General features: G+C 36.2%; 1 protein-coding gene and 1 non-coding gene across 10 annotated transcripts in view; one reads left to right on the forward strand and one right to left on the reverse strand.

The window, feature by feature from the left end:
* Positions 1 to 289: 289 nt before the first annotated feature.
* Positions 290 to 25,883, forward strand: part of DDX60 (DExD/H-box helicase 60) — a 145,119-nt gene continuing 119,525 nt past the window's right edge. For 6 of the 9 annotated variants that reach the window (XM_023228678.2, XM_023228685.2, XM_023228650.2 and 3 more), the window contains exons 1-7: positions 290 to 471; positions 7,733 to 7,842; positions 8,031 to 8,100; positions 10,922 to 11,111; positions 12,391 to 12,732; positions 16,677 to 16,793; positions 25,185 to 25,343. In XM_023228678.2, coding sequence (XP_023084446.2) covers positions 7,839 to 7,842; positions 8,031 to 8,100; positions 10,922 to 11,111; positions 12,391 to 12,732; positions 16,677 to 16,793; positions 25,185 to 25,343 — 882 coding nt within the window. In that variant the 5' untranslated portion in view covers positions 290 to 471; positions 7,733 to 7,838. Of the gene's footprint in view, positions 472 to 846; positions 922 to 7,732; positions 7,843 to 8,030; positions 8,101 to 10,921; positions 11,112 to 12,390; positions 12,733 to 16,676; positions 16,794 to 25,184; positions 25,344 to 25,883 lie in introns of all 9 variants that reach the window. The other 3 variants (XM_023228660.2, XM_031935302.1, XM_026446696.1) reach the window with 3 other exon arrangements.
* LOC111554276 lies at positions 8,311 to 8,414 on the reverse strand. The gene has a single exon (XR_002735198.1). It is a non-coding gene; the product is annotated as a small nucleolar RNA U13 (small nucleolar RNA).

Below are 25,883 nucleotides of genomic sequence, written 5' to 3' on the forward strand. Positions count from 1 at the left end.
CCATTACCTCAAAACTTTACTCTTTCTTTGTGATGAGAATACTCAAAATTCTCTCTTCTAGCTATTTTGAAATATGCATTATTGTTAACTATACACACCCTACTGCAAAATAGAATACCAGAACTAGTTCTTCCTAGCTATTGTAACTTCATACCCTTTAACTAACATCTCGCCATGCTCCCTTTCTTAAGATTCTGACTGAAGGGAAGGATGCTAAACTTTCCACAAATGTGCCTCGCCTAATTCGTGCTGAAGGGAAACTGAAACCTAAGTGCTTCTGAGAGGAGAAAGGAAACCGAAACTCCTGCAGGCATAAAAGACCGGCTGCGGTGGCTCAGAGCGCCCAGTCCTAGGCCAGGTCTGGGGTAACCTGGAGCTTCCACCTGGGCTCTGCGCTAGGTGTCTGTTTCACTCCTTCCCCGCGGGCGCGCAGCTCGCGGGTCTTTGGACACCACCGGTCCTGAGTCCGCGGTGAGGAGCCGGGGATGTCCCTTTGGAAGAGCCTGGGGCGGAGCTGTCTTGTGGGAGTTCTAGGTGTTCTTTAACGGACCGGACAGGGAGGTGGCACAGGTGGCTCCGGGCGCGGGAAGCCAAGGAGTCTCCTGGGCTCGCAAGGCGGTGGCGCACGGGCCCCCTGCTGGCCCTGGGAGGCCGGGCGTGGGGAGGGGCAGAGGAAAGGACAATCTTGATGAACGCTGCAAAGGCCTGAAGTCTGAGAGAGAGAGAGGAGTGCTTAGGCATTTAAGGAGTCCCCTTCAAAGGCGGGAGCTGGGTAATGGAGGTTGAGGCAAAATTAAGGGACATCATATCCGAGCACAGCCAGTAAAACCTGTACATCGACAGCAGCAAGCGGCTTCCACCTTCAATCCCTGCTCCAGACTTGTAGAATCAGAATCTGTATTTATTAATAAGATCCTCCAGGTAATTTCTGTGCACCCTTACATTTCAGTGGCTTAAGACAATAGAAATTTATTTCTTACTCCAGTAACAGAATAATTTATTCCTGGTCAAAGGGCAGGTATAGTGGCTTAAAACATTACAAGTTTATTATTTTACAATTGCTATGGATCAGAAGCCCAGGCATGGGTAAACTGAGTTCTCTGCTCAGCATCTCATCGAGCTGAAATCAACGTGTTTGTCAGAGCGGTGGTCTCATGGGACGCCATGGGTGCTCATTCGGGTTGTTGGAAGAATTCAGTTTCTTGCAGCTAAAGGACTGAGGTTACCTGCTTCCTTGCTGGCTATTGGCTGGGGATTCCCATGTCTTTAGATTTCACCCTGAGATCTTAGCTACAGTGGCCTCACACCAAGGTGGCTTACACCTTTAAGAAGGTATAAGCCTTCTTTGGGGAAATCTCCCTAGTCTACTGTGATGAAGTCTTACATAATATAACCGAATCATTAAAAAGACTATGCCATTAAATTCACAGGTCCTGCCCACACTCAAAGGGAGAGGGTTATACCGGGTACTGGAAGCCATTTTTAACCCACCAGCTCTTCCCCAGGCAGGGTTTCAGGAGCTCGATGCCTTTCATCAAGTAGCTCCACCATTTTGTTCCAATACAGAATACATGATTTCCTTTCCCTTCCCTTGCCCCCATTTTTTTCCTCTTTACCTCCCCTTTCCACCTTTCCTCTTCCCTCCTTTTTTCTCTTTTCCATTTCTCTTCCTCCTTTTCTTCTTCCTTCTTAAGATTGTTTGAATCAGAATATGGTTAAGACACTACTGTGATTGGATGGTAAGCCTTATAAGGTTTTTGCAATTTCTTCATCCCCTTTTAATTTATTCATTTGTAAGATGTGTGGTCTCATGATTGCTTGTTTGTTTTTGTATGTGTGTGTCCTGTTGGGTGTGTGTGTGTGTGTCCTAATCCCTGTGGTGTCATTTAACATATTTTATTGGCCTCTAAACTTCTTGTAAATTAATCATTACTACTAGCGTTTTGATCAGATTCAGGTTTGTTTGTTTGTTTGTTTGTTTTTTGAGATGGAGTCTTGCTCTGTTGCCCAGGCTGGAATGCAGTGGCTTGATCTCAGTTCACTGCAGCCTCTGCCTCCCAGGTTCAAGTGATTCTTCTGCCTCAGCCTCCCAAGTAGCTGGGATTACAGGTACCTGTCACCATGCCCAGCTAATTTCTGTATTTTTAGTAGAGATGGGGTTTCACCATGTTGGCAAGTCTGGTCTTGAACTCCTGACCTCAGGTGATCTGCCCTCCTTGGCCTCCCAAGTTTTTTTTTTTTTTTTTGGCTGGGGGAACTACAGTACTTCAGTGATGGTGCAGACACTTGCCTCTATTTTTGTTGTGCTATCATTTAAAAATACGAAGATCTGTTAATTCATTAGGAGTTGTAAAAGGGTGATATTCTATCATTCCTTCTGTGTTTATTAGCTGCATTATTTATAGAAATGAATCGCTCTTGTATCTACTCTTTGGTACTGCAATGGCGCAGTACTTAGAAGAAAAGCAAGATAATTTCTTGATTCCATAAACCGTTATTTTTTTCATATATTGTCTTCAAATGCTATTGCTGGACTTCCTGCTGTGAAAGATGAAGAATTTAGCATTCATATTTATTTTTCTTTCATTCATCCCTTTGTGAACTGCCAAATTGGTTAATTATATTATTATTTTCCTACTGTCAAGGTTTATCATATTTTACAGCAGTTTGTGGATTTGATTCTTGTGATTTGTTTTTATGTTGAGTCAACAGTAAAAAAGAAGTAAACAGCAGTGACAAAATTATGAGTATGTACACATTACTCAGTGTAGAAGCAATCTAGGAATCGCTAGGCTTAGACATGGAGTTCTATATTATTAAAATTACTGTTTGAAATAGACTTTTGTAAATTTGAAGTACCATGGATTCTCTTGTTTTTCTTTATCGCTTCCCCTAACTTTTCTAAATCATGCAAAGTTTCATTGTTTTTTGATTGTCTTCATTCTTGATGAGTTTTCCCCAATTTTCTGTATTATCTCTTTAAATAAAATTATCATTTAAGATATATAGTTGGCATTGTGGAAGACAGTGTGGCGATTCCTAAAGAATCTAGAACCAGAAATACCATTCGACCCAGCAATCCCATTACTGGGTATATACCCAAAGGATTATAAATCATTCTACTATGAAGACACATGCACACATATGTTGATTGCAGCACTATTTACAATAGCAAAGACTTGGAACCAACCCAGATGCCTGTTAATGATAGGCTGGATAAAGAAAATGTGGCATATATACCCCATGGAACACTGTGCAGTCATAAAAAAGAATGAGTTCATGTCCTTTGCAGGGACATGAATAAAGCTGGAAGCCATAATTCTCAGCAAACTAATACAGGAACAGAAAACCAAACACCACATGTTATCAGTCATAAGTGGGAGTGGAACAATGAGAATACATGGACACAGGGAGGGGAACATCACACACTGGGGCCTGTAGGAGAGTTGGGGGCAAAGGGAGGGAGAGAATTAGGACAAATACCTAATGCATGCCAGGCTTAAAACGTAGATGACGGGTTGATATGTGCAGCTAACCACCATGGCACATGTATATCTGTGTAACAAACCTGCATGTTCTGCATATGTATTTCAGAACATAACATTTAGAAAGGATATATGGTTGGTGAAATTTATGACTTCTTACAAGTCTAATTACATCTTTTTGCCTTCTCCATGAATCGAATCAGTTTAGATGCAGAATTCTAGGTTCAAATGATTTTCCCTTTAGAAATTTGAAAATGCTTTATTTTATCAAAACATCCAGGAATGTTGCTTATTTTAATTAGTTCTGTGTGCCACGCATTCTTTTAATCAAATCATATCCATCAGTTCATACATTTAATTAGCCTGAAAACACAGAGGTGAGTAATATTATTGTTCCAATTTTATAGGTAAGTAAATTGAGACTCAGAGATGGTAAATATCTGTCTAAGCATATAGAACTATAGTATATTTCAGAACCAAGATTAAAATGCAAGTAGTCAGCCAACAGTGTTTATGCCTTAAACCAGTTCTCATATGGCCTGACTTCCATTTCTTTGTACCTTTTCTTTCTCTTTATTCTTGGAGCTCTGCAATTTTAACAACCTGTGCCTAGGTGTAGTTTTCTCTTTTGTCATTATTTCTACTCAGTAGTTGGAGAAACATTTCAATCTAAACATATTATGTTGTTCTTTAGTTCTGGTCTAATATTGTTATATTAGTTTAAGTATATATCTTTGATTATTTTTATCCTCACTCATTTTGGAATCTTAGTTATCTCCTACTAGAATTACTAGTAGGGGGAGGAAGAGCTTACTGACTTATTTCTGTATATTTTAGTATTTTTAGAATTTTTTCATCTCTTTGTCTTTTACTTTAATCCTTTACAAAATTTCCTGGACTTTAACCCTCCAGATCACTGACTTAAAATTCCAGCATACTCATTTTATTGTTCTGTACATGACTTTCTTCTTTGTAAAATTATGTTTCAAATGTGTATAAACACTTGCATGCTTTCTCTTTCTCTTTCTCTCTCTAACAGCCTGTTATTATTTTATGAGAAATATTTTTAATTCTTTGAAAGCAGTAATTAGAAAACTTTGAAAGTCTTTTCTGTCTCTGCATCATGCTTATTCATCTGGTGTCTTATTTTTGCTTTTTTTTTTTTTGTGCCGCAAATGTCTATTGGTACTAATGTGTGTGTGTGTGTGAGTATTCAATAATCAGTTACTACAGGTGGCTGGATCTCTAGCATGTCTCTCCCTTAAATAACAGAGAAGTGGGGATAATGACTGTGAATTCTGTTTAAGTGTTAGGGCGTGCATGTGTTGGGTCAGAGTTAATAGGGAACTAGAGAGTATATAAGAGGAACGCCTAGGGTGTGTAAGCCTACTTTAGTGTAGGGCATGTAAGAGGAAAGCCTATTAGGCTTTACACACCCTGTCTTACATACCCTGTCCTATGTCATGTAGAGCAGCCTGTAGGATCTCAGACTTTCCATAGGCAGGCTATAGAATCCCTTGATTGTCAAATTAAGGAAGAATTGCCCATTAAGGCAATTTTATTTTGTCACCATAGTTATTGTTGAAAAGTTTTACAGGGTTTAACAGGCACCCACGTCTCAGTCATAGTTATATTTCATTATAAAAACTGTATTATTCCTTTTAATCTCTATATATTATTTCTTAAAACAATTTCTAAGTTGTCAGGACATAAATAGTTATTAATTTGTTTGTATCTAACTACTTAATAAATGAAATGGTTAGATATTGATTTTGTCCTAGGAGTGGCATAAAAAAATTCCTGAGACTATAGGAGCATGGTGACCATCTGGCAACCTGTAAATTAACTTATTTCATCTTGTAAAATCTGACGCTATGCTTTCTGAAGTTTTCTGTAATATACTTGGGGTTAATTCTCTCTTGCCTGTTCAATTCTCACTGACCCTTTTTTTTCCATTTGAGCTTGGTACAATTTGGAGAGTTGAAGAAAGATAGTATGGCCAGTGCACAATTAGTGAGGTTGAGGATTGCATGAAATGGGTGACAGAGAGTTTTTATGAAGATACCTAGTCTCCTTACCTGGACACAAGACCAGTGTCTGGTTCTTACCTCCCTTTCCAATATCATCTCTAATGAGTCACCCTGCCCTATGCCATGTAGAACAACCCATAGGATCTCAAACTTGTCATGTAGTTTTGCAACTTTTTGCATTAAACTGATGCTGATTTTGCTACCTGAAAAGTAAATCTCTATATCTCTCACTTTCCCCAACATTCTTTCGTAAGTCTTCATCATCTTTTCAACCTGCTCTTGAAACTTCAGAACACAGGACCCTGATCCCTTCATTCTGATTTAGGAACTCTCAATTCTCTAATGGCTTCCTGTGCCATTTCTACTAGAACACAGCAAATTAGATGTAAGTGTGACTTAGTTATCTTTAAACCTACCCCAGGTTGTACAAGGAGAGAATCATGCTTCATGCATATTTGCATATGTTTCAGCAAGTACAATGTTTGCTAAAGTGTAGATACTCTATAATCTTTGAAATAAGACAGTAACTGGGTGAGTGAGAGACCATACTTATGCTTGTGTCTCCTTTAAGTGTCCCTAAACATCCCAGCCCACAGTAATTGCATTTTTCTTTAAACTTATTTGTCATTACAGTCATATACTTCCTTGCATTGTTATTGTAATATTTAACATCAGCATGTGCATCACCATTATATGTTCCTTAATACCATGGAATAGGAATCTCTCTCTCTCTCTCTCTCATCTATCTATATCTATCTATCCATCTATCCATCCATCTATCTCTCTCTCTCTTTCTCTCTCTCTATCATCTATCTCTGTCTATGTATCTATGTATCTGTCATCTATCTCTATCTATGTATCTATCATCTATCTATATCTATATCAAACTATCTATCTACTATCTGTCCATAAATCATGTATGTATCTACCTGTCTATCCGTTTCACAGTCCTAACATATTGAATGGCAATTGTCTCAGTATTTAGTTTCCATGACAAAATGCTCAAGTGCATTTCCATCTACTTCTTTAGTATTTTCCTCTCTATTATCTTTGCAGATTCTTCCTCCTCTCTTGATATATTAAGTATTAGTATCTTCGAATGTGGATTTTTAGTACTCTTCTCCCATGATGCTGTCTCTCCCTGGCCAAGCAAGCTCATCTACACCAATGTCCTCATTTATCATTAATACTGTTTACTCACCTCTTAAAATCTAGTCCAGACTTTGTATTTGTCCTCTAGACTTGTGTGTTTTACTACTTACATATCATGGCTTATGGGAAATCTTGAAAGCAAGTCAAATTCAGGTGGTTCACAAATGCAGCCGTAATCTTTTCCTGACATGTAGCCTTGTTCTAAAATTCCCAGCCCAGGGAATGGCCTAGTCATCCATCCTGTTACTTGAGCTAGAATCTTGTGTCATCCTGGACAATCCCCTTTCCTCTCTTCTCCATCCACATCCAATCCAATTCCAAATTATGTCAAACTATCCCCTAAATGTCCTTCAAGTAGATCCACATCTCTCCAGCTTCATTATCTCAGCTACCATCAAACTATATTACATCAAATTATCATCATTACTCTCCTGCACAGTAACTTTCTCTCTGCTCTACTAAGAAGCTTACTCCCATCCTATTATTTTCTATATTGTAGCTGGACTAATCTTTTCAAAATGCAAAGCCAATCACAATACCACCTGCTTAAAATCCATCAATGGCTACCTTTTGATTCTAGGATGAAAAGAAAATTCTATAACATGACTTCAAAGGCTCTGCATGCCCTCTTATTTCTCTCGTCCTCTCTAGTCTTTTCCTGGATGGTCTCCACTCCAGCCCTACTGACTTCTTTCTGAAATCAGTGTCACCCACAACCCTTCATGCCCCTGAGCTTTTACACATGATATTCTGATATTTCCTCTGCCAGAAATGCTACTTTTTCTCTCTTCTTGCTTAATTAATTATTGTTTATTTCTTAGAACTCAGCTCAAGCATTATTTCTTTAGGGAAACTTCCTCTGACCTCTTGACTTTGTCCTTTTTGCAATGTTCCATTGTTTCTATGATTATCTGATTAATAATTATCTTTAAGCTCTGTGAGAGCTGTCAGCAATGTTGATTTGTTCATTCCTGTATTCCTTGTGTCTAATATTTTGCTTTACATCTAGTAGTTATTCAATACATACTTGTTGAATAAAGACTCATTATCTTTTCTTTTTTGCAGGACTGCCATTTTCATTAAGAACTGCCACTTAGAGATACCAAAGTAAAAGATATTTGCTAACTTTAATACTTGCCAGTTCAGGTTGGAGGCACAGGCAGCAGCAAGAATGGGTAATTTTCCACTTAAAATATTTATAGATTATAAAACAATGTTACTCTGTAAACTACATAGATCTAATGGAATTAAAACAACCACATTTCTGTTTTACTTTCTTGAACAATAACTAAATGATAGCGCCTGTAAAAAGGACCAATTGAAAAATAACCCATTCTGTTTCTCTTTTTTTTTTTTAATTTAGAAAGAAATATTCTTACAACATTTTCACAGCAAATGTCCCAGTTAATTTTGAATGAAATGCCAAAAGCTGAGTGAGTATTACTACAGTAATAAAGATGGGAAATCATATATCATGTTCCCTGTATGTCTTATTTGGCCTTATACTGATGTATAGATAGTTGACCATTGAACAATGTAGGGGTTAAGGGCACTGAACAACTATAGCAGTTGAGAATCCATGTTTAACTTCTGAAAAATTATTGTTAATTAATTTATTTTTATATATTTTTTTTCTAAATTCATGCCAGACAGATAATGAGATAACTTTGTAACAAAGGTTGAGTAGGGCACATCCAACACATACACGTGAAAACCCAATCATCACATTTATGAACTGCAAAAGGATTGTGTTTGACTTTTTACTCCTCCAAAACTTAACGGTAATAGCTTTCTCTCTGCTCTACCAAGAAGCTTGCACCCACCCTATCTATTGTCTATCTTGTAGCTGGACTAGTCTTTTCAAAATGCAAAGCCCATCAAAATGCCACCTGCTTAAAATTCATCAATGGCTAATATTTGATTCTAGGATGAAGGGAAAATTCTAAAACCTGCCTTCAAAGGCTCTGCCTGCCCTCTTATTTCTCTGGTCTTAGTATAGAAAGTTAAGAAAATCATAAGGAAGCAAAAATGTATTTATTAAGTGGGAGTGGATCGTAACAATAGTGACATCTTCAATGGTGCCATCCCCCCAGACTTTCACAACATTCTGTCTGTCAGGCTTCTCTTTCATAGCATTGACAATTCTTTCCATAGATTACTGTGTGTAATGAGCCTTGAAGGTTCTTATGACACTCTAATCTGAAGGCTGAATTAAAGACATTTTGTTTGGGGGCGAGTAGACCACTTCAACATCTTTGGTGTTGAACTCATGGAGTTCTGGGTGGCCAAGGACATTGTCCAATATCAAAAGAACTTTGAATAGCAGTCCCTCGCTGGCAAGGTACTTCCTGATATCAGGGACAAAGTATCAATTTAGCTAATTTGGAAAATGTGTCCTCATTGTCCAGGACTTTTTGTTGTACAACTGAAAGACTGGCAGCTGGTGTTTATCTTTTCCCTTCGAGTCTCAGGAGTTGGCAGCTTTATAGATAAAGACAGACCTGAAGATAAAACCACCTGCCTTTGCACAATACAGTAGAGTTAGCTTATTCCTTCCTGCCCTCAATCCTGGTGCTCACTTTTCTTTTGTACTAATAAATATTCTTTGTGACTTTGTTTTTTTTTTTTTTCCAGAATATTTTCATTTGCATTAAAAAAACCTATTCAAGCAAATATCCTTTCCCCTCAGTGATTTCCTTCTGTCTCTTAGTTGGTTAAAGGTGATTCTCTTGTTATCTTGACATTTTTCAAGCCATACTTCTTTCTAAAATTATCAAACCATACTGTGCTGGCATTAGATTTTCCAGCTTTAGATATTTCGTCTTCCTTTTGCTTTGTCCTGTAGTTACTTTGCTTTTTCTTGAATCATATTAGAGTCTATAAATACGCTTTTTTAGACAATCCCACACCCACATAAAAGCTCTATTTTTGATGTGAGATAAAAAGGTCTTTCACAAAAAAATGCAAGATTTTTATGACTGCTGCAACAATGCCTTCACTAATTTCTTTAAAAAATTTTTTTACAATGGTCCTTACATTAGGTTTATTTATCTGGAAGTGGTGGGCAACTATAACTGCAAGCATCAGTCTATGACACACATCAGGCAATTCAGCTTTTTCTTGTAATGTCATAACTTGCTCTGCTTTTTGGGAACACTTCTGGCATCACTAGTGGCACTTCATATGGGTCCCATGGTTTTATTTAGGGTTTATGATATTGCAACAAACATGATGAAAAATGCACAAGAACCTTGAGAGACCACTTTTTACTGTGTTTGGAGAGAAGTTTACTGAAGAAGAACTGCTAACTCACCACAATACAACAAGAAGTGGCTACAAAGTTATTACAGTAGTACAGTATATACTAGAGTTAATTTTATGCAGTTATGATTTAATAGTGCAGCTTAACGTTTATTACATTTCTCTCAGCTCTGACAGGTGCCATGTATAGTCTATAAGTGTGTGCATAAATTTAGATAATTTTTAACTTTTACAATAGATCTGTGTATATTTTGTGTCAGTAAATGCTAAAATAGACTACATATACTTTATGCATTCATGACATAGCCAACTTACGTTTTTTTTTCATATTTGTAGGCTACACGGTTTGTCTGAGAGTTTTTTCAAATAGTAACAAATTTTCACAAATTTTTCTAATGTATTTATTGAATATGTAGTATACATGTATCAGTGTATATATATATATATCAGTATTTATATCAGTGTGTATCTATGTATTATATAGAGATATATATCTATATATAGTATGGAGTATTATATATAACAGTATATAGAACTATGTACACTACTATATATATGTGTATATGATTGTTCAACACAGCACTTTCAGAGCTGTATGATAGTGAATGGAAACAGTTTCCTCTTGCTTCATTTGTCAATAGCCATCAGTGAATCCACTTGTAAGGGGCTGAGTTTGATTAAGCAGAAAATATATATAATTTAGGTTTATATGCAGGGTACAAGTACTAGATTCATGGTCCAACCAGGCTGTGCCATATGGCTTTGGATAGTTTGCTCTCTCTGAGCCTAAGATGTGGATAACCCTGCCTTCTTCCTGTGAAGGATAGTTGTGAATGTAGATATATTTGAAAAGCCTTAGTGTAGACACTGCCATGAGACAACTCAGCAAATTTAGCTATTGATGATAATGATAATGACCTAATAAGAACGCTGCCTTTTTGGAACATGATTTAATGTGTCTGTGATTTTTGTTTTAACTGTTCTTCATTTTAGATATTCCAGTTTATTCAATGATTTTGTTGAATCTGATTTTTTTTTGATTGATGGGGATTCATTACTTATCACATGTATCTGTGAGATATCATTTAAGCCTGGGCAGAACCTCCATTTCTTCTATCTGGTTGAACGCTATCTTGTGGATCTTATTAGCAAAGGAGGACAATTCACCATAGTTTTCTTCGAGGTAACATGACAGTTGAATTCTTTTTTATAATATGAGAACTAAAACTAAAATTTCCTAAATTATTTTATATATTTTTTCTTATTACAAAGTAAATTGTATCTATAGAAGTTCAGAAAATTGAAAGAAAAGAAGAGAAAACATTACCCACGATCTCAGTATTCAGAAATCACCACACTTGAGATTACATTTTATTTGAATGAAGAGAACTTTATTGTAAGGACACACGGGATCATGAGAGAGGATAAGAAAGCTCCTCAATAGCGGCCCAGTTAAACTCTGGATTCTAGTTCTCCTGCTCTGAGAACAACTTCTGTTTTCAAAACTCAGCAGGCAATTTATATGAGCCCAGAGGAAAGTATATCTGAGTCTGGGGACAGTCATTAGCAATGCGTTGTTGGCTAGGCACAGTGGTGCATGCCTGTAATCCCAGCACTTTGGGAGGCTGAGGTGGGAGGATTACTTGAGCCCGGAAGTTCGACACTGCAGTGAGCCATGATCACACCACTGTACTCCAGCCTGGGTGACAGAGTGAGACCCAGTCTCTAACAATAATAATCAATGTTTTATTATGGTTTGTTCTAGGTATTTCCAAAATAAGACTATTTTTGGTTTGCTCTTTTATTATGAATATAATTAATATAGTTTTTAACAATTTCAAATAAAGATATGTATAACCACCCTTCCTAATCCTATATCTAAAGGTAAAGAGCTTTGGTGTGCGTCTTTTCAGTCATTTTGCAGTCTCAATTATTGTTACATTTCTGAACATGGCTGAATGCTCGCCAGCCATGTTTTGAATAAAGAGCTAGTTTTCCAATCTAATGTTTACAATCTAGTTGGCTGCCCTAATTTTGTTATGCTGAGACAATCTCTATTGCTTAAGGAGGGTTGCAGTAACCTGGAGCAATCCTCTAGAACACAGTGGTTCACCTCAGCTTCCTGATACAGATGATTCATACCTGCCACTTGCTTTCTGTTGTTTTTCTTTCTGAAATGAAATTGGAGAGGAAAAGAATTAGAAAGCGGGAAGGGTAAGCGTGATAAGCTCCGAGTATTAAGTGCCTGCTTAAAGGAGACACATGCATTTAAATCCAAACTGCGATTTTTTTCGGTAAATATCTGTAAGATGGTAGTCAGAGTTTAAGGGTCTATTCCCCGACCATCAGAGAGAACAAAACTGTTGGATTTTATTCCTTCAATGCCTTTAATGATGTGTTGACCAACTAAATGATTAAATGATAATTTTGAAATAAAATGTACTTCACCTCCTCCTCCACAGGATGCTGAGTATGCCTATTTCAGCTTCCCTGAGCTTCTTTCTTTGAGAACTGCTTTAATTCTTCATCTTCAGAAGAATACCACCATTGATGTTCGAACAACATTTTCGGGGTGCTTATCAGAAGAGTGGGGAAGTTTCTTGGAGGAGAGTTACCCATATTTCCTGATAGTTGCAGATGAAGGCCTGAACGATCTACAAGCACACCTTTTCAACTTTTTAATCATTCATTCTTGGGCAAGGAAGGTCAATGTTGTACTTTCCTCAGGGCAAGAATCTGATGTTCTTCGCCTTTATGCATACCTTCTTCCAAGCATGTACAGACACCAGACTTTTTTCCAGAAGGTAATTCATATCCAAAAGACAGTTTCTTCTAGAAATTTTCAAAATGTTCTAAGTTACTTGACTCGGTTTTTTCTCCTCCTCCTCTAGAAAATTATCAGAGGTTTAACAGGTAGGTATAACAATTAATAATATTAAGTAAATAATAATAATGCAAATACAGTCATTTATCAAACACTTATTGTTATAAAATTGTGCTTGGTATTTCTCATGAATAATTTTTATTTAACCTTAAAACCAATCTTATAAGGTAGGTGTTAGTATTGTCTGTGTTTTACAGATGATGAAATAGATACTAGAATAAGTAATCTGCTCACCAAACACACCAAATGAATAGTAGAACATGGATTTGAAAAGACACAATCTGACTCAAGCCCCTATGTCCTTAACCACCGCATAATATATTGACCTCAAGGTAATGAAGGTCAGAAATGCATGGAATTAGGCCAAAATTATGCTCCTGTTGCTGAGATATATTGACAAAATGCTATTAATATGGTAGCCTTTAATAAGAAAACAATGGAGATGGTCAATAAAGAAGGAAAATAACTGAAATAAGCTTATTTCTTATTATTGAGTACTCAATAGGAGAATTTTCAAAGTTCTTAGAGTTCAAATTCCATGATGTTATTATTTTGATACATTAGTATATTTGACAATTACTATATTGAAATTTTGGGAGTAAATATGCATACAGATGTATTTATAAATTACTATATTTATATATAAAAAATAGCTATAATATATAATAGAAATAATTATAATAAATTTATTTACATAATAAATTATAAAAATAATCCAGTAACATATAGTACATTAATAAAATTAGTACATTAAATAATACAGTTATTTATAAATTACCAAATTTATTTATAAGGTTATAAATACATCCAGTTTCTGCTTATTTTTCACTACTGATGGTGAATTGTGAATACGAAAGACATTCTTTAATTCATCAAAATCATTTTTCAGACAGTTAACATTTGTCACTGTTTGAGAATTGTGTCATGCTCCTCATGTATTTGGAAACATTCACATGGTTGCCATAAAATAAGATAGTTTGTATTGCTTTAGTTAGTACAGTCATGCATCACATGGATACATTCCAAGAAATGCACCATTAGATGATTTCACTGTTGTGTAAACATCATTAGTGTACAGACATAAACCTCGATGGTATAGCCTATGACACCTTAGGTTATCTGATATAGCCTACTCTTCCTAGGCTAAACTTGTACAGCATGTTACTGTATTGAATACTCTAGGTAATTGTAACACAATGATAATTATTTGTGTATCTAAGCATATCTAAACATAGAAAAGGTACATTCAAAAATGATATAAAAGATTAAAAATTATACACTTGTATAGGGTACTTACCATGAATGGAGCTTGCAGGATGAGAAGTTGCCCTGGGTGAGTCAGTGAGTGAGTGGTGAGTGAATGTGTAGGCTTAGGACATTACTGTACACCACTGTAGATTTTATTAATATATACAGTATTCACTTTGGCTACATTAAATTTATTTTAAAAATACTTTTTAATGTAATACATTAACATTAGCTTACTGTGATTTTTTATATTGTGAATTTTAATTTTAAAAAATTTTTTGACAGCTGTACGAACACATTATACAACTGTACAGAAATATTTTCCTTCTTTATTTTTCTTGAGACAGAGTCTACTCTGTCACTCAGGCTGCAGTGCAGTGATGTGATCACAGCTCACTGCAGCTTTCATGTCTCCGGCTCAAATGATCCTGCTGCCTCAGCCTGTTGAGTAGCTGGGATTACAGGTGCACACCACCATGCCTAGCTAATTTTTGTATTTTTTGTAGACACAAGGTTTTGCCATGTTGCCCAGGCTGGTCTCAAGCTCTGGGGCTCAACCAATCCGTCTACGTCAGCCTCCCAAAATGCTGAGATTACAAGTGTGAACCACTGTGCCTGGACTTTCTTTCTTTATATCACTATTCTATCAGCTTTTTTCCTATTAAAATATATACTTTTTACTTTTTAAGCTTTTTTCCTAAAAGAAAAAAAGATGCAAACACACACATTAGCCTAGGCCTACACAGGGTCAAGATCATCAACATCAACTGTCTTCTACCTCTAGATCTTGTCCCACTGGAAAGTCTTCAGGGACAATAACACATATGGAGCTGTCATCTTCTATAATGACGATGCCTTCTTTTGGAATACCTCCTTAAGGGCCTCCTGAGGCTGTTTGGCAGCTGTTTTTGAAATATAGGTGAAAACAGTATACTCTAAAATAATAATAAAAAATTAGTACAGTAAATCATGAATCAGTAGCAGTCATTTTTGGTATCAAGTATTATATACTGTACATAATTGTATGTGCTGTACTTTTTTTGTTATATTTTTTTGGAGACAGAGCCTTGCTCTGTCGTGGAGGCTGGAGTGCTGTGGCACGATCTCGGCTCACCACAACCTCTGCCTCCTGAGTTCATGCAATTCTCCTGCCTCAGCCTCCCAAGTGGCTGAGACTACAGGCACGCACCACCATGCGGGGCCAATTTTTGTATTTTTAGTAGAGATGGGGTTTCACTATGTTGGCCAGGCTGGTCTTGAATTCCTGACCTCGTGATCCGCCTGCCTTGGCCTCCCAAAGTACTAGGATTACAGACGTGAACCACCACACCCAGCCTATGCTGTACTTTTATATGCCTGGCAGCACACTAAGTGTGTTTACACCAGCCTCGTGAACACTTGAGTAGTGCATTGCGCTGTGGCATTATGATGGCTATGACGTCACTAGGCAGTAGAAACATTTTAGCTCCATTATAATCTTATGGGATCACCAACATATAAGTGGTCTGTGTCTGAAGGAAACGTTGTTATGTGGCTCATGACTATTATTAAACTATTTTCAACTCTGGTTGCCTACTCTGAGCAGGAATAGCCCTGGGATTCATTTTTATACTGGGAGGAAGTACTGTTATTAATTATCTCATTTTACTCTGTTAGAGCAATTTCTAAATCTGAGTTTTAAGAGTACCTGCACATATCCTGTCTAATCTTTCCTTAAGAATATATATATTTTTTTTCTGAGACAGAGTCTCGCTCTGTCACTCAGGCTGGAGTGCAGTGGTGCGATCTCAGCTCACTGCAAGCTCCGCCTCCCGGGTTCACGCCATTCTCCTGCCTCAGCCTCCTGAGTAGCTGGGACTACAGGCCCCCGCCACCACGCCCGGCTAATATTTCACATTTTTAGTAGAGACGGGGTTTCACCGTGTTAGCCAGGGTGGTCTCAGTCTCCTGACCTCGTGATCCGCCCGCCTTGGCCTCCCAAAGTGCTGGGATTACAGGCATGAGCCACTGCGCCCGGCCGAATAATTTTTTTAATGAAGGATTTAATGTTTGTTAAAGTAATCTATTTCTAATTTGTTGACTATTCACCTTAAAGAAGTTATGTTATTAGTCAATTTGAGGATTATTTGAAATATGATTAAATATACCATGTATATTGAAAATGGCTGCTGCTGGGTGATAGGTACCTGAAAGGGGGTTATACTGTCTTTTATTCATGTGTATGTTTGAAATTTGTTAAAATATATGGCATTAAATGGGGGTGTTTTGGAGGGTGCTGCAAGTGTTCTAAAATTAGATTGTGATATTGGTTCCAAAGTTGAAAAATTTACTAACAGCTGTTGAATTGTAACAAAATGAATGAATTTTATGTTATGTTAATTATACTTTTATAAAACTGTTAAAAAACAAAATATACTATATTCCTAGGCAAAAATTAACTTTCAAAGACACAATAGTGATGTTCAATGGGGTTTAAACTTACAATTACATTGGCATATTTATTTCTTAGAAATATATTATAACATAATTATATCTAAAATATGTAATTTTCTATAGTTGGAAAATAACTACTTATTTTATTTATGACAATTTTTCTGATTTTTCTTTATTTTACAGAATAAACAGAACATTAAAGATGCTTACATAACCCTGCTTAACCAGTTGAAAAGATTTAAGCTTTCAGCATTAGCACCTCTTTTTGGAAGTTTAAAATGGAATAGTATTATGGAAGAGGTAACAAAACGTTTTAAAAAGCCTTGTATTTGAACTAAGTTTTTAGTTATAGAAAGTTTGCAAAAATCGTACAGAGTTCTCATATACTTCTCATCCAGCTTCTCCTAATGTTAACATCTTAAATAACCATGGGACATTTATGAAAACCAGGAAATTAACATTGTGTTGATCCTGTTAACTAAATTTTAGACCTTATTCCAATTCCACTGACTTTTCCACTGACATCCTTTTGCTATTTCAGAATCAGTCCAGGATACCACATCTATTCAGTTGTCAGTCACACTTTTGAGTGTCCTCCAGTCTGTAATAGTTTCTCAGTATTTTCTTGTCTTTCATGACCTTGAAGGTTTTGAAGAATACCAATCAGTTATTTTCTGAATGTCCTTCAGTTTGGACTTCTTTGATGTTTTCTCCTGATTGGAATGAGGTTATACATCTTTGGTCAGAATGTCACTGAATTAATCTTGGGTCTTCAGTGCATCCTAAGAATATGTCTGAGCATTGGTTAAGTTGGTGCCTGACAGTGTTCTCTACTGTGAGGTTACTATCTTCCCTTTGTAGTTAATAAGGACATGCTTTGTGACTCTGCAGACCCTGTTTCTTCTCAAACTTTAGTTGATTCACTTTAATGTCCACAGCAGATCTTGTCTGCAACAATGATTATTGATGATTTTGCTGAATAGTGATTTTTTATTTCACTCTTTCCTTGGAATTCACTGTAAGGGACAGCTGTCCTAATGCTGCCATTTATTTGTTTATGTCAGTATGGATAAATATATTTATTTTACATTACAGGTTAGAATCCAACATTATAATTGTTTTGGAGCTCAACATGTTTTAGGTTTGAACATTAGAAGCACCTTTAGGTTGGCGCCTGTGTTCTTTTACAAGCTTTCATCTTTCTGTACTTTCTAACTTTCTGAAATCACAAGATGGTCTGGTCTCATCTTGTATTTTCCCTGCCCCACCCCTGAAATTAACTACTTTGCCAAGGAAGAAGGCATTTAGAAGTTCAGATCTGAAAACTTTGTTGGTGAATTGCTACTGGGGTGTCATTGCTACTAGGGCTTTTCAGCAAATGGAACTAGGATTCAAATCCATAATGGTTTATTTTACCCCTCCTCTTTCTTTATTTTTAATTTCTCTTTTCAATCAGGAGAAATCCAGCTTTTGTTATCTACAATATATTCACTTTTTTGTTCAGTTCTAATACACACATGAAGTTATTTTATTTTATTGATTTTGATTTTTATAGATTCAGGGAATACGTGTGCAGGTTTGTTACATGAATATCTTGCATAATGTTGAAATGTGGTTTTCTAGTGTACCCATCACCCAGTGTTGTACTCAGCAGTTAACTCTTCAACCGTCACTCCCCTCTGACCCACCCCTTTTTGGAGCCCCCATGTCTATTATTTTCCTCTGTATAGTGATTTTGTAACTGCTAACCATACCCTGTGAGAAAAAGTCAATGATATTATACGATTTATGTGCAGTTCTCTTTCAACTGTAGCCATAGAATATGTTAATATACTGTTTCCAAAGTTATTCAGGTTAGTGACTTTCTCATCCACCTCCTCTGGTGTGGTTATGTTATCCTTTCTTATTTAATACAGTTACATTCATTGGTTAGTGTTTGTATTTCATCTTGGGTCCCTCACACCTATTTCCTGGTTGTTTTTAATTATGTTCATTTTGAAAGGTATGTGAAAGATATAGCAAACATTACCACCACCACACACACACACACACACACACACACACACACACTCTGGTGTTAAACACATAGATTGTAGCTTATATATATATACATATATATATATACATACATATATACATATATATACATATATATGCATATATATATACATACATATATATACACACACACACACACATATATATATATATATATATATATTTTTTTTTTTGAGACGGAGTCTCGCTTTGTTCCCCAGGCTAGAGCGCAGTGGTGTGATCTCAGCTCATTGCAACATCCACCTCCCTGGTTCAAGCAATTCTCCTGCCTCAGCCTCTCACATAGCTGGGACTACAGGTGCCTGCCACCATGCCTGGCCAATTTTTGTATTTTCAGTAGAGATGGGGTTTCACCTTGTTGGCCAGGCTGGTCTTGAACTAATGACCTCATGATCTGCCTACCTCGGCCTCCCAAAGTGTTGGGATTACAGGCGTGAGCCGCTGCGCCCAGCCATAGCTTCTATTTTCTTGAGTGTTTTTATCATAAATGCATGAGTGTTTATTAAAAGTATGGATATAATTATATGATTTTTTCCTCCTCAGTTTTATTAGTATTGTATAGGGTATTAATGATTTTCCCAATATTGAAGCCTCTCTGTATTACTGGAATAAATCCAACTTAGTCATGGTGTATTGCTTCTTAATATGGTGTTGGATGCTGTTTACTAATATTTTGTTTAGAATTTTTACATCAGTATGCATGAATGATATTTCTGTAATTTTGTTTCTTTGAATTGCCCTTATCTGGTTAGATGTCAGTGTGATATGATCTTCATAAAAAAGATTAGAATGTCTTATCTTCTTTTTCAATATTGTTTTGAAGATTTGATAGAAATCGTCTGTGAAGCTATATGGTCCTGGTGCTTTTTTGTGACGTAGTTTATTAATTTCCTGTATTTCTTCCATGGCAATTGACTTCTTTGGGCTTGTTAACTCTAGTGGGGTCACATTTAGTAATTTATTCTTCTGTGAAAATTATCGATTTCACTTAAGTTTTCAAGTCTATTTGCATTGAACTTTGTGAAGTAGGCTTTTGTGATTTAATTTATCTTCTGTTTCAATAATTACTTTCTCTTTTAATTTTTATTTTGTGTATTTGTGAGTTCTTTTGTTTTTTTTAATGATCAAGTTAGCTAGTGGTTTGTCTGTTTTTAAGTTATTTAAAACCAAGAATTTTGATTTATTAATGAGAGCTATTGATTTTTTAGTTTATTATGTGCTTTCTTTCATCTTTTACTTTTTTGGTTTTTATGTTGTTTCTTTTTAGATTTTTTGGAGGGCTGGGAACTTAATCATTTTAAAAATTCATTTACTTTTATTGTTAAACATATTTAGTGAAATAAACTTTCCTCTGAATCACTGCTTTAAATATATCCCATAAATTATGCTGTAAATTGTTTTTGTCATTAAAAAAAAATCTGTAATTTCAGTTTGTATTTCCTTTTACCCAAGTTTGACTGAATAGAAATGTTTTTAAGTTCCAGATTAAAGCACGTTTGTGATTTTTTTTTTCTTTCTTTCTTTTTTGAGACAGTCTCGCCCTGTCACCAGGCCAGAGTGCAGTGGCACAATCTCGGTTCACTGCAGCCTCCGCCTCCTAGATTCAACTGATTCTCCTGCCTCAGCCTCCCAAGTAGCTGGGACTACAGGCTTGTGTCACCACGCCCAGCTAATTTTTGTATTTTTAGTAGAGACGGGATTTCACCAAGTTGGCCAAGATGGTCTTTATCTCTTGACCTCGTGATGTGCCCGCCTTGGCCTCCCAAAGTGCTGGGATTACGGGATGAGCCACCGCACCCGGCTACATTCATAATTTTAAAAATTTCTTTATTTTCCCACTACCTTTATTGTATTATGAAGATGTTAACATATAATTAATTTTTATGGATGTGCTGGGGACATTTAAGACAAATGAAGATTCCCTATCACCACAATGTAGTTTGATTCATAAGATTTACTCTGTTCATTATGGTGGTTTAAGTCGTTTATCCCTTAACTTATTTTTTTTTTTTTTTGTCCAACTGTCTCTCTTGTATATTAAAATTTGTTATTATAGCTGAGTTTCTCTATAGAGTTTATCTTTTGTCATTTTTGTTTCACAAAGTTAGTTGCCATGCTATATGTTGGATAATTTTTCATAAGGGATATCTTTTCATTATAGATTATGGCTTTTAGAGTAAAAGGCTGCTTTTCTTTTTCACATGTAATGCTTTTGAGTTTGAATTCTACTTAGCCCAATATAAAGATACTAACCTCTGCTCTCTTTTTGTTTCCATTTACCTGGTAGAATTATGTCCATTCCTTTATTTTTAGTCTTTCTGAATCACTTTGTTTTAGTTGTGTGTCTCGTATATGGAATGCGGTCCAAGTTGAAATTATTTTTTTCTTTTATAGGTAAGTCTCACATTTACTGATATGACTGATACGTTTGGTCTTGATTCTATAATATGTTATAGGCATTTGTATTCCAGAGTGTTTTTTAAGTTTCTTTAATTATGAGATATGTATTCTTTGTTATTTCATTTAAACAATTTTAAACTTTGGTCTGTTTTACATGTTTCGTTATGGTAATTACCTTTGGGCTGTACCATTTTTATAAAAAGAATAATCCCAATTCTCTGTTTCCTTATTTTACCTTTCACTATGTGGTTTCTGAGGTTTTAGTTTTTCTCAGTATACTCTAGCACTCATTTATTGTGTATAGTGGGTTTTCTTGGATTATTATTTTTAAAATATTTTATTATTATTAAATTATTGTTATTACTAATCATGTTATTGTTTATTATTTTTCATTGAGACAGAGTCTTGCTCTGTTGCCCAAGCTAGAGTGCAGTGACATGATCTTAGCAACCTCCCTGCCTCCCTGATGCAAGCGATTCTTCCACCTCAGCCTCCCGAGTAGCTGGAACTACAGGCCTGCACCACCACACCTGGCTAATTTTTGTTAGAAGTGAGTTTTTGTCATGTTGCCCAGGCTGGTCTCGGACTCCTGGCTCCAGCCTCCCAAAGTGCTGGGATTATAGCCACCGTGCCTGGCCCAGTTTTGTTGTTGATAAGATGTGCAATGATAAAAATATTTTTCTGTCTTTCATTTCCACTATTATTTTTCTGACCTTTTTTGGTTTTTATTTTATGTCATTTGGTTGTTTTCCTACCTTTCTTTATTAAATTTTATTGAGATTATTCTCCTTTGGGCATCTTGTAACTTATTCTTTATTTCTGGAAAGCTTTGCATTTTGCTAAGATTATTTTGCTGAATTAATTATTTATTGTCTCTTTCTTTCTTTCCAACTCTGTTTTTGTTTATCAGTTGCTGAATAAAGATCATTTTTTGGCTGGGTGCAGTGGCTCACGCCTGTAATCCCAGCACTTTGGGAGGCCGAGGCAGGTGGATCACAAGGTCAAGAGATCAAGACCATTCTCGCCAACATGGTGAAACCCCATCTCTACTAAAAATACAAGAATTAGCTGGGCGTGGTGGTGCACGCCTGTAGTCCCAGCTACTCGGGAGGCTGAGGCAGGAGAATTGCTTGAAACTGGGAAGTGGAGGTTGCAGTGAGCTGAGATTGCCAAACCCAGGAGGTGGAGGTTCCAGTGGGCCCAGATCATGGCAATGCACTGCAGCCTGGCAACAGAGTGAGACTCTGTCTCAAAAAAAAAGAAAAGAAAAAAAAAAGATCATTTTTTGTATTATTGAATGCTTATTTGTGTATATCCATATTTAGAATGTAGACTTAGAGATTTCTTCTGCTTTATGGTTGCTGTTTTTATTACTACTTTCGGAGGTAATGATGAGATTTTTCACACAATTTGCGTGAATTTTTTTTCCTGCTATTATTTTTTGCAATAGCTCTCTGTGTACTTTCCTTTCGTTTTAATGATATTGAGGTTTGTTGCAAGATACTTTAATTCAATTTAATCCAATTAATTTAATTTAATATAATTTAATTTAATGTTATCTTTTTCTGCTAGCTTGTCAGAGTCCAGGCATGTTAGTGGGGTTTTTGTTAGTTTGTTCATTTATTTGTTTTGGTAGCAGGTGAGTCGTTTTGAATCTTCAGATTATCTGCTTTTCTTCTGACTTGCAGGAGCCCTCAAATTCTTCTTTGTCTTCTTTTACCCTTTCGCCACTTAGTTGCCGAAGAATACTTCTTCCTTTTTTTAAAGCTTCCTTTTCTTTCCCAAAGCTGCTTTCAGAAAATTGTCTCCTTAGGTAGTTCTTATCTTTCAGATAGTCTCCATTCTTTTTAAAAATTTTAAATTAAAAAAAATTTTTTTGATTGACACATCGTAACTATATATTTATGAAGTACAATGTTTTGTTTTGATATATGTGTACAATATGACATGATTACATGGAGCTAATTAACATATCCATCACCTTGCTTACCTATCATTTTTCATTGTAAGACATTTGAAATTTATGCACTTATTTTGAGATATATGACATTATTATTGGTTGTAGTCATCCTGCTGTATAATAGATCTCAAATCCCATTCCTCTTTTTTATCTGAAAGTTTGTACCCTTGGATCAGCAAGTCTCCATTTCTCCCCTCAACCCCTGAAGAGAAGAGTTTCTCTTCCCTATTTCTATGAGTTCAACTTTGTTAGATGCTACATGTAAGTGAGATCATTTGGTATTTGGCTCTTTGTCTTGGCTTATATCACCTAGCATAATTCATGTTGTTTCATTCATGTTGTTGAAAATGACGGGATTTCTCCCCATTTTAAATGTTCAATAGTATTCCATTGTGTATATATACTTCATTTTCACTGTCCGTTCATCTGTTGATAAACACTTAGGTTAATCCACGTCTTGATTTTGTGAACAATGTGTCATTGAACATGGGAATGCAGATATCCCTTCAACATACTGTTACAAGAAAAACTTCAGCTGAATTAAATTTAAAGGAGTTTAATTGAGCAATGAACGATTCACATATCAGGCAGCCCCCAGAATCACAGCTGATTCAGAGAGACTCCAGGGTGCCTCGTGGTCAGAACAAACTTATAGACAAAAAATATAAAGTGACATACAGGAATTGGAAGTGAGGTACCGAACAGCTGGATTGGTTACAACTCTGCATTTGCCTTATTTGAACACAATTTGAATGCTCAGCACTGTATGAGTGGTTGAAGTATGGCTGCTTGGATCGGCCAAGACAGTGATTGTTACAGGAACATACTCGTAAACTGGGTTCTCTATCTTGTCTACCTATTAAGTTACATTGCAATTCATCCACAAGGATTCAAATATGAAATATGAAGTCCTTCTCAAGCCATATTTAGTTTGCTTCAACCATACTAATTTCAGTTCCTTTGGATACGTACGCAGACATGGGATTACTGGGTCATATGGTAGTTCTAATTTTAGTTTTTTAAGGAAGTTTCATACCGTTTTCCAAAATGGCTATACTGATTGACATTCCTACCAGCAATGTATTAGAGTTCTCTTTTCTCTGCTTCCTCTCTGACACTCGTTATCTCTCATCTTTTTGATTAAAGCCCTTCTGACAGATGTGAGGTGGTATCTCATTGTAGTTTTAATTTGCACTTGCCTAGTAATTGGAATGATTAGTAGCGCTGAGCGTATCTTTCATGTACCTATTGGCCGTTTGGTTTTTTGTTTGTTTATGTGTTTTTAGTAATGTCTGACCAGGTCCTTTGTCTATTTTTAAATTTGATTATTTGTTTTCTTACTATTGAGTTTGAGTTGTTTCTATACTTTAGACCTTAACTCCTCATTAAATGTATGGTTTGGCCAGATGCAGTGGCTCATACCTGTAATCCCAGCACTTTGGGAGGCCTAGGTGGGTGGATCATTTGAGGTGAGGAGTTTGAGACCAGCCGGGCTGACATGGTGAAACCCTATCTATACTAAAAAATACAAACATTAGCTGGGCGGTAGTGGCACGTGCCTGTAATCCTAGCTACTTGGGAGGCTGAGACAGGAGAATCGCTTGAGCCTGGGAGGCAGAGATTGCAGTGAGCTGAGATCGGGCCACTACACTCCAGTCTGGGTGATGGAGTGAGACCCCGTCTCTAAATAAATAAATAAATGAATGAATGAATAAATAAATAAATAAATGTATGGTTTGCAAAATCTGTGGACTGCCTCTGTGTCATTTGTTGTGCAGAAGATGTTTACTTTGATGCCATCCCATTTGGCTATTTTTGCTTTTGTTGCCTCTGCTTTTGTGGCCGGCCGTATCCAAAATATCATTGCCCAGATCAATGTTGTGGAGCTTTCCTCGTATGTTTTCTTCTAGTAGTTTTAGGCTTTCAAGTCTTATATTTAAGTCTTTAATCCATTTTGAGATGCTTTTTGTATATGGTATGAGGATCTAATTTCATTGTTTCTCTCGTTATACAGTGAGCTCTTTTATTCTATGTACACAGGTTTCCTTTCATCTCAGAAAAATTGTATCATTTCTTTTTTTTTAACTTGACTTTAAGTTCAGGGGTACCTGTATAGGATTTTTATGGAGATAAACTTGGGTCATGGGGGTTTGTTGTACAGATTATTTTGTCACACATGTATTAAGCCAAGTAGTACCCACTAGTAAGATCACTTACGAATAAAACTATTTTTCTAAATAGCATGACACGTTACAAGTTTTTTTCTTTGACAGGCACACGAGACTGTATCTATGCTTACACAAGTCTGGCCAGAAGGATCTGACATTCGGCGTGTCTTTTGTGTTACTTCATGCTCATTATCTTTGAGAATGTACCATCGCTTTTTAGGAAACAGAGCGCCCTCCGCTGGTCAGGAAACTGAGATCCGACAGGTGTGGTTATTACAACTTTACTGAGAAATACTATTTCTCTCCACTTTTGAAATTTTGTTGATTTGAATCTTTCATTTCCTCTATTTGGTACTTCATGTTTTTCTCTTATTTATATAAACTTCAAAAAATAAAACTGAAACTTGTGTCTATCAGGAAACACTTATTGTGCTGTTAAATGATTTAATGTTTTACTATGTGGATGTTTCACTTAGTGTATATTTAGTCTAAATCATCCAAAAGAAAACGAAACAAGACAGGATATTAGCACTTGGCGGAAGCCTAATGTGCTACTATGTTTTGGGCTTTTTGTATGCATTTTGCCATTAAATCCTCACAACAGCATTGTGAGAAAGGCATTAGTATTCCCATTTCACCTATGAGAACACTGAGATTCAAATAGTCCAGGTAACGTTTTTCAAACCAAAGGTACTAAATAGCAACGTGGATTGAGCTCAGGTCCATCTTGTGCAAGTTCCACAATACCAAACTGCCAAACTGCCTTTTTTTTTTTTTTTTTTTTTTTTTTTTTTTTTTTTTTTT

Source organism: Piliocolobus tephrosceles, chromosome 3, assembly GCF_002776525.5.
Source record: "Piliocolobus tephrosceles isolate RC106 chromosome 3, ASM277652v3, whole genome shotgun sequence".
Taxonomy (NCBI): domain Eukaryota; kingdom Metazoa; phylum Chordata; class Mammalia; order Primates; family Cercopithecidae; genus Piliocolobus; species Piliocolobus tephrosceles.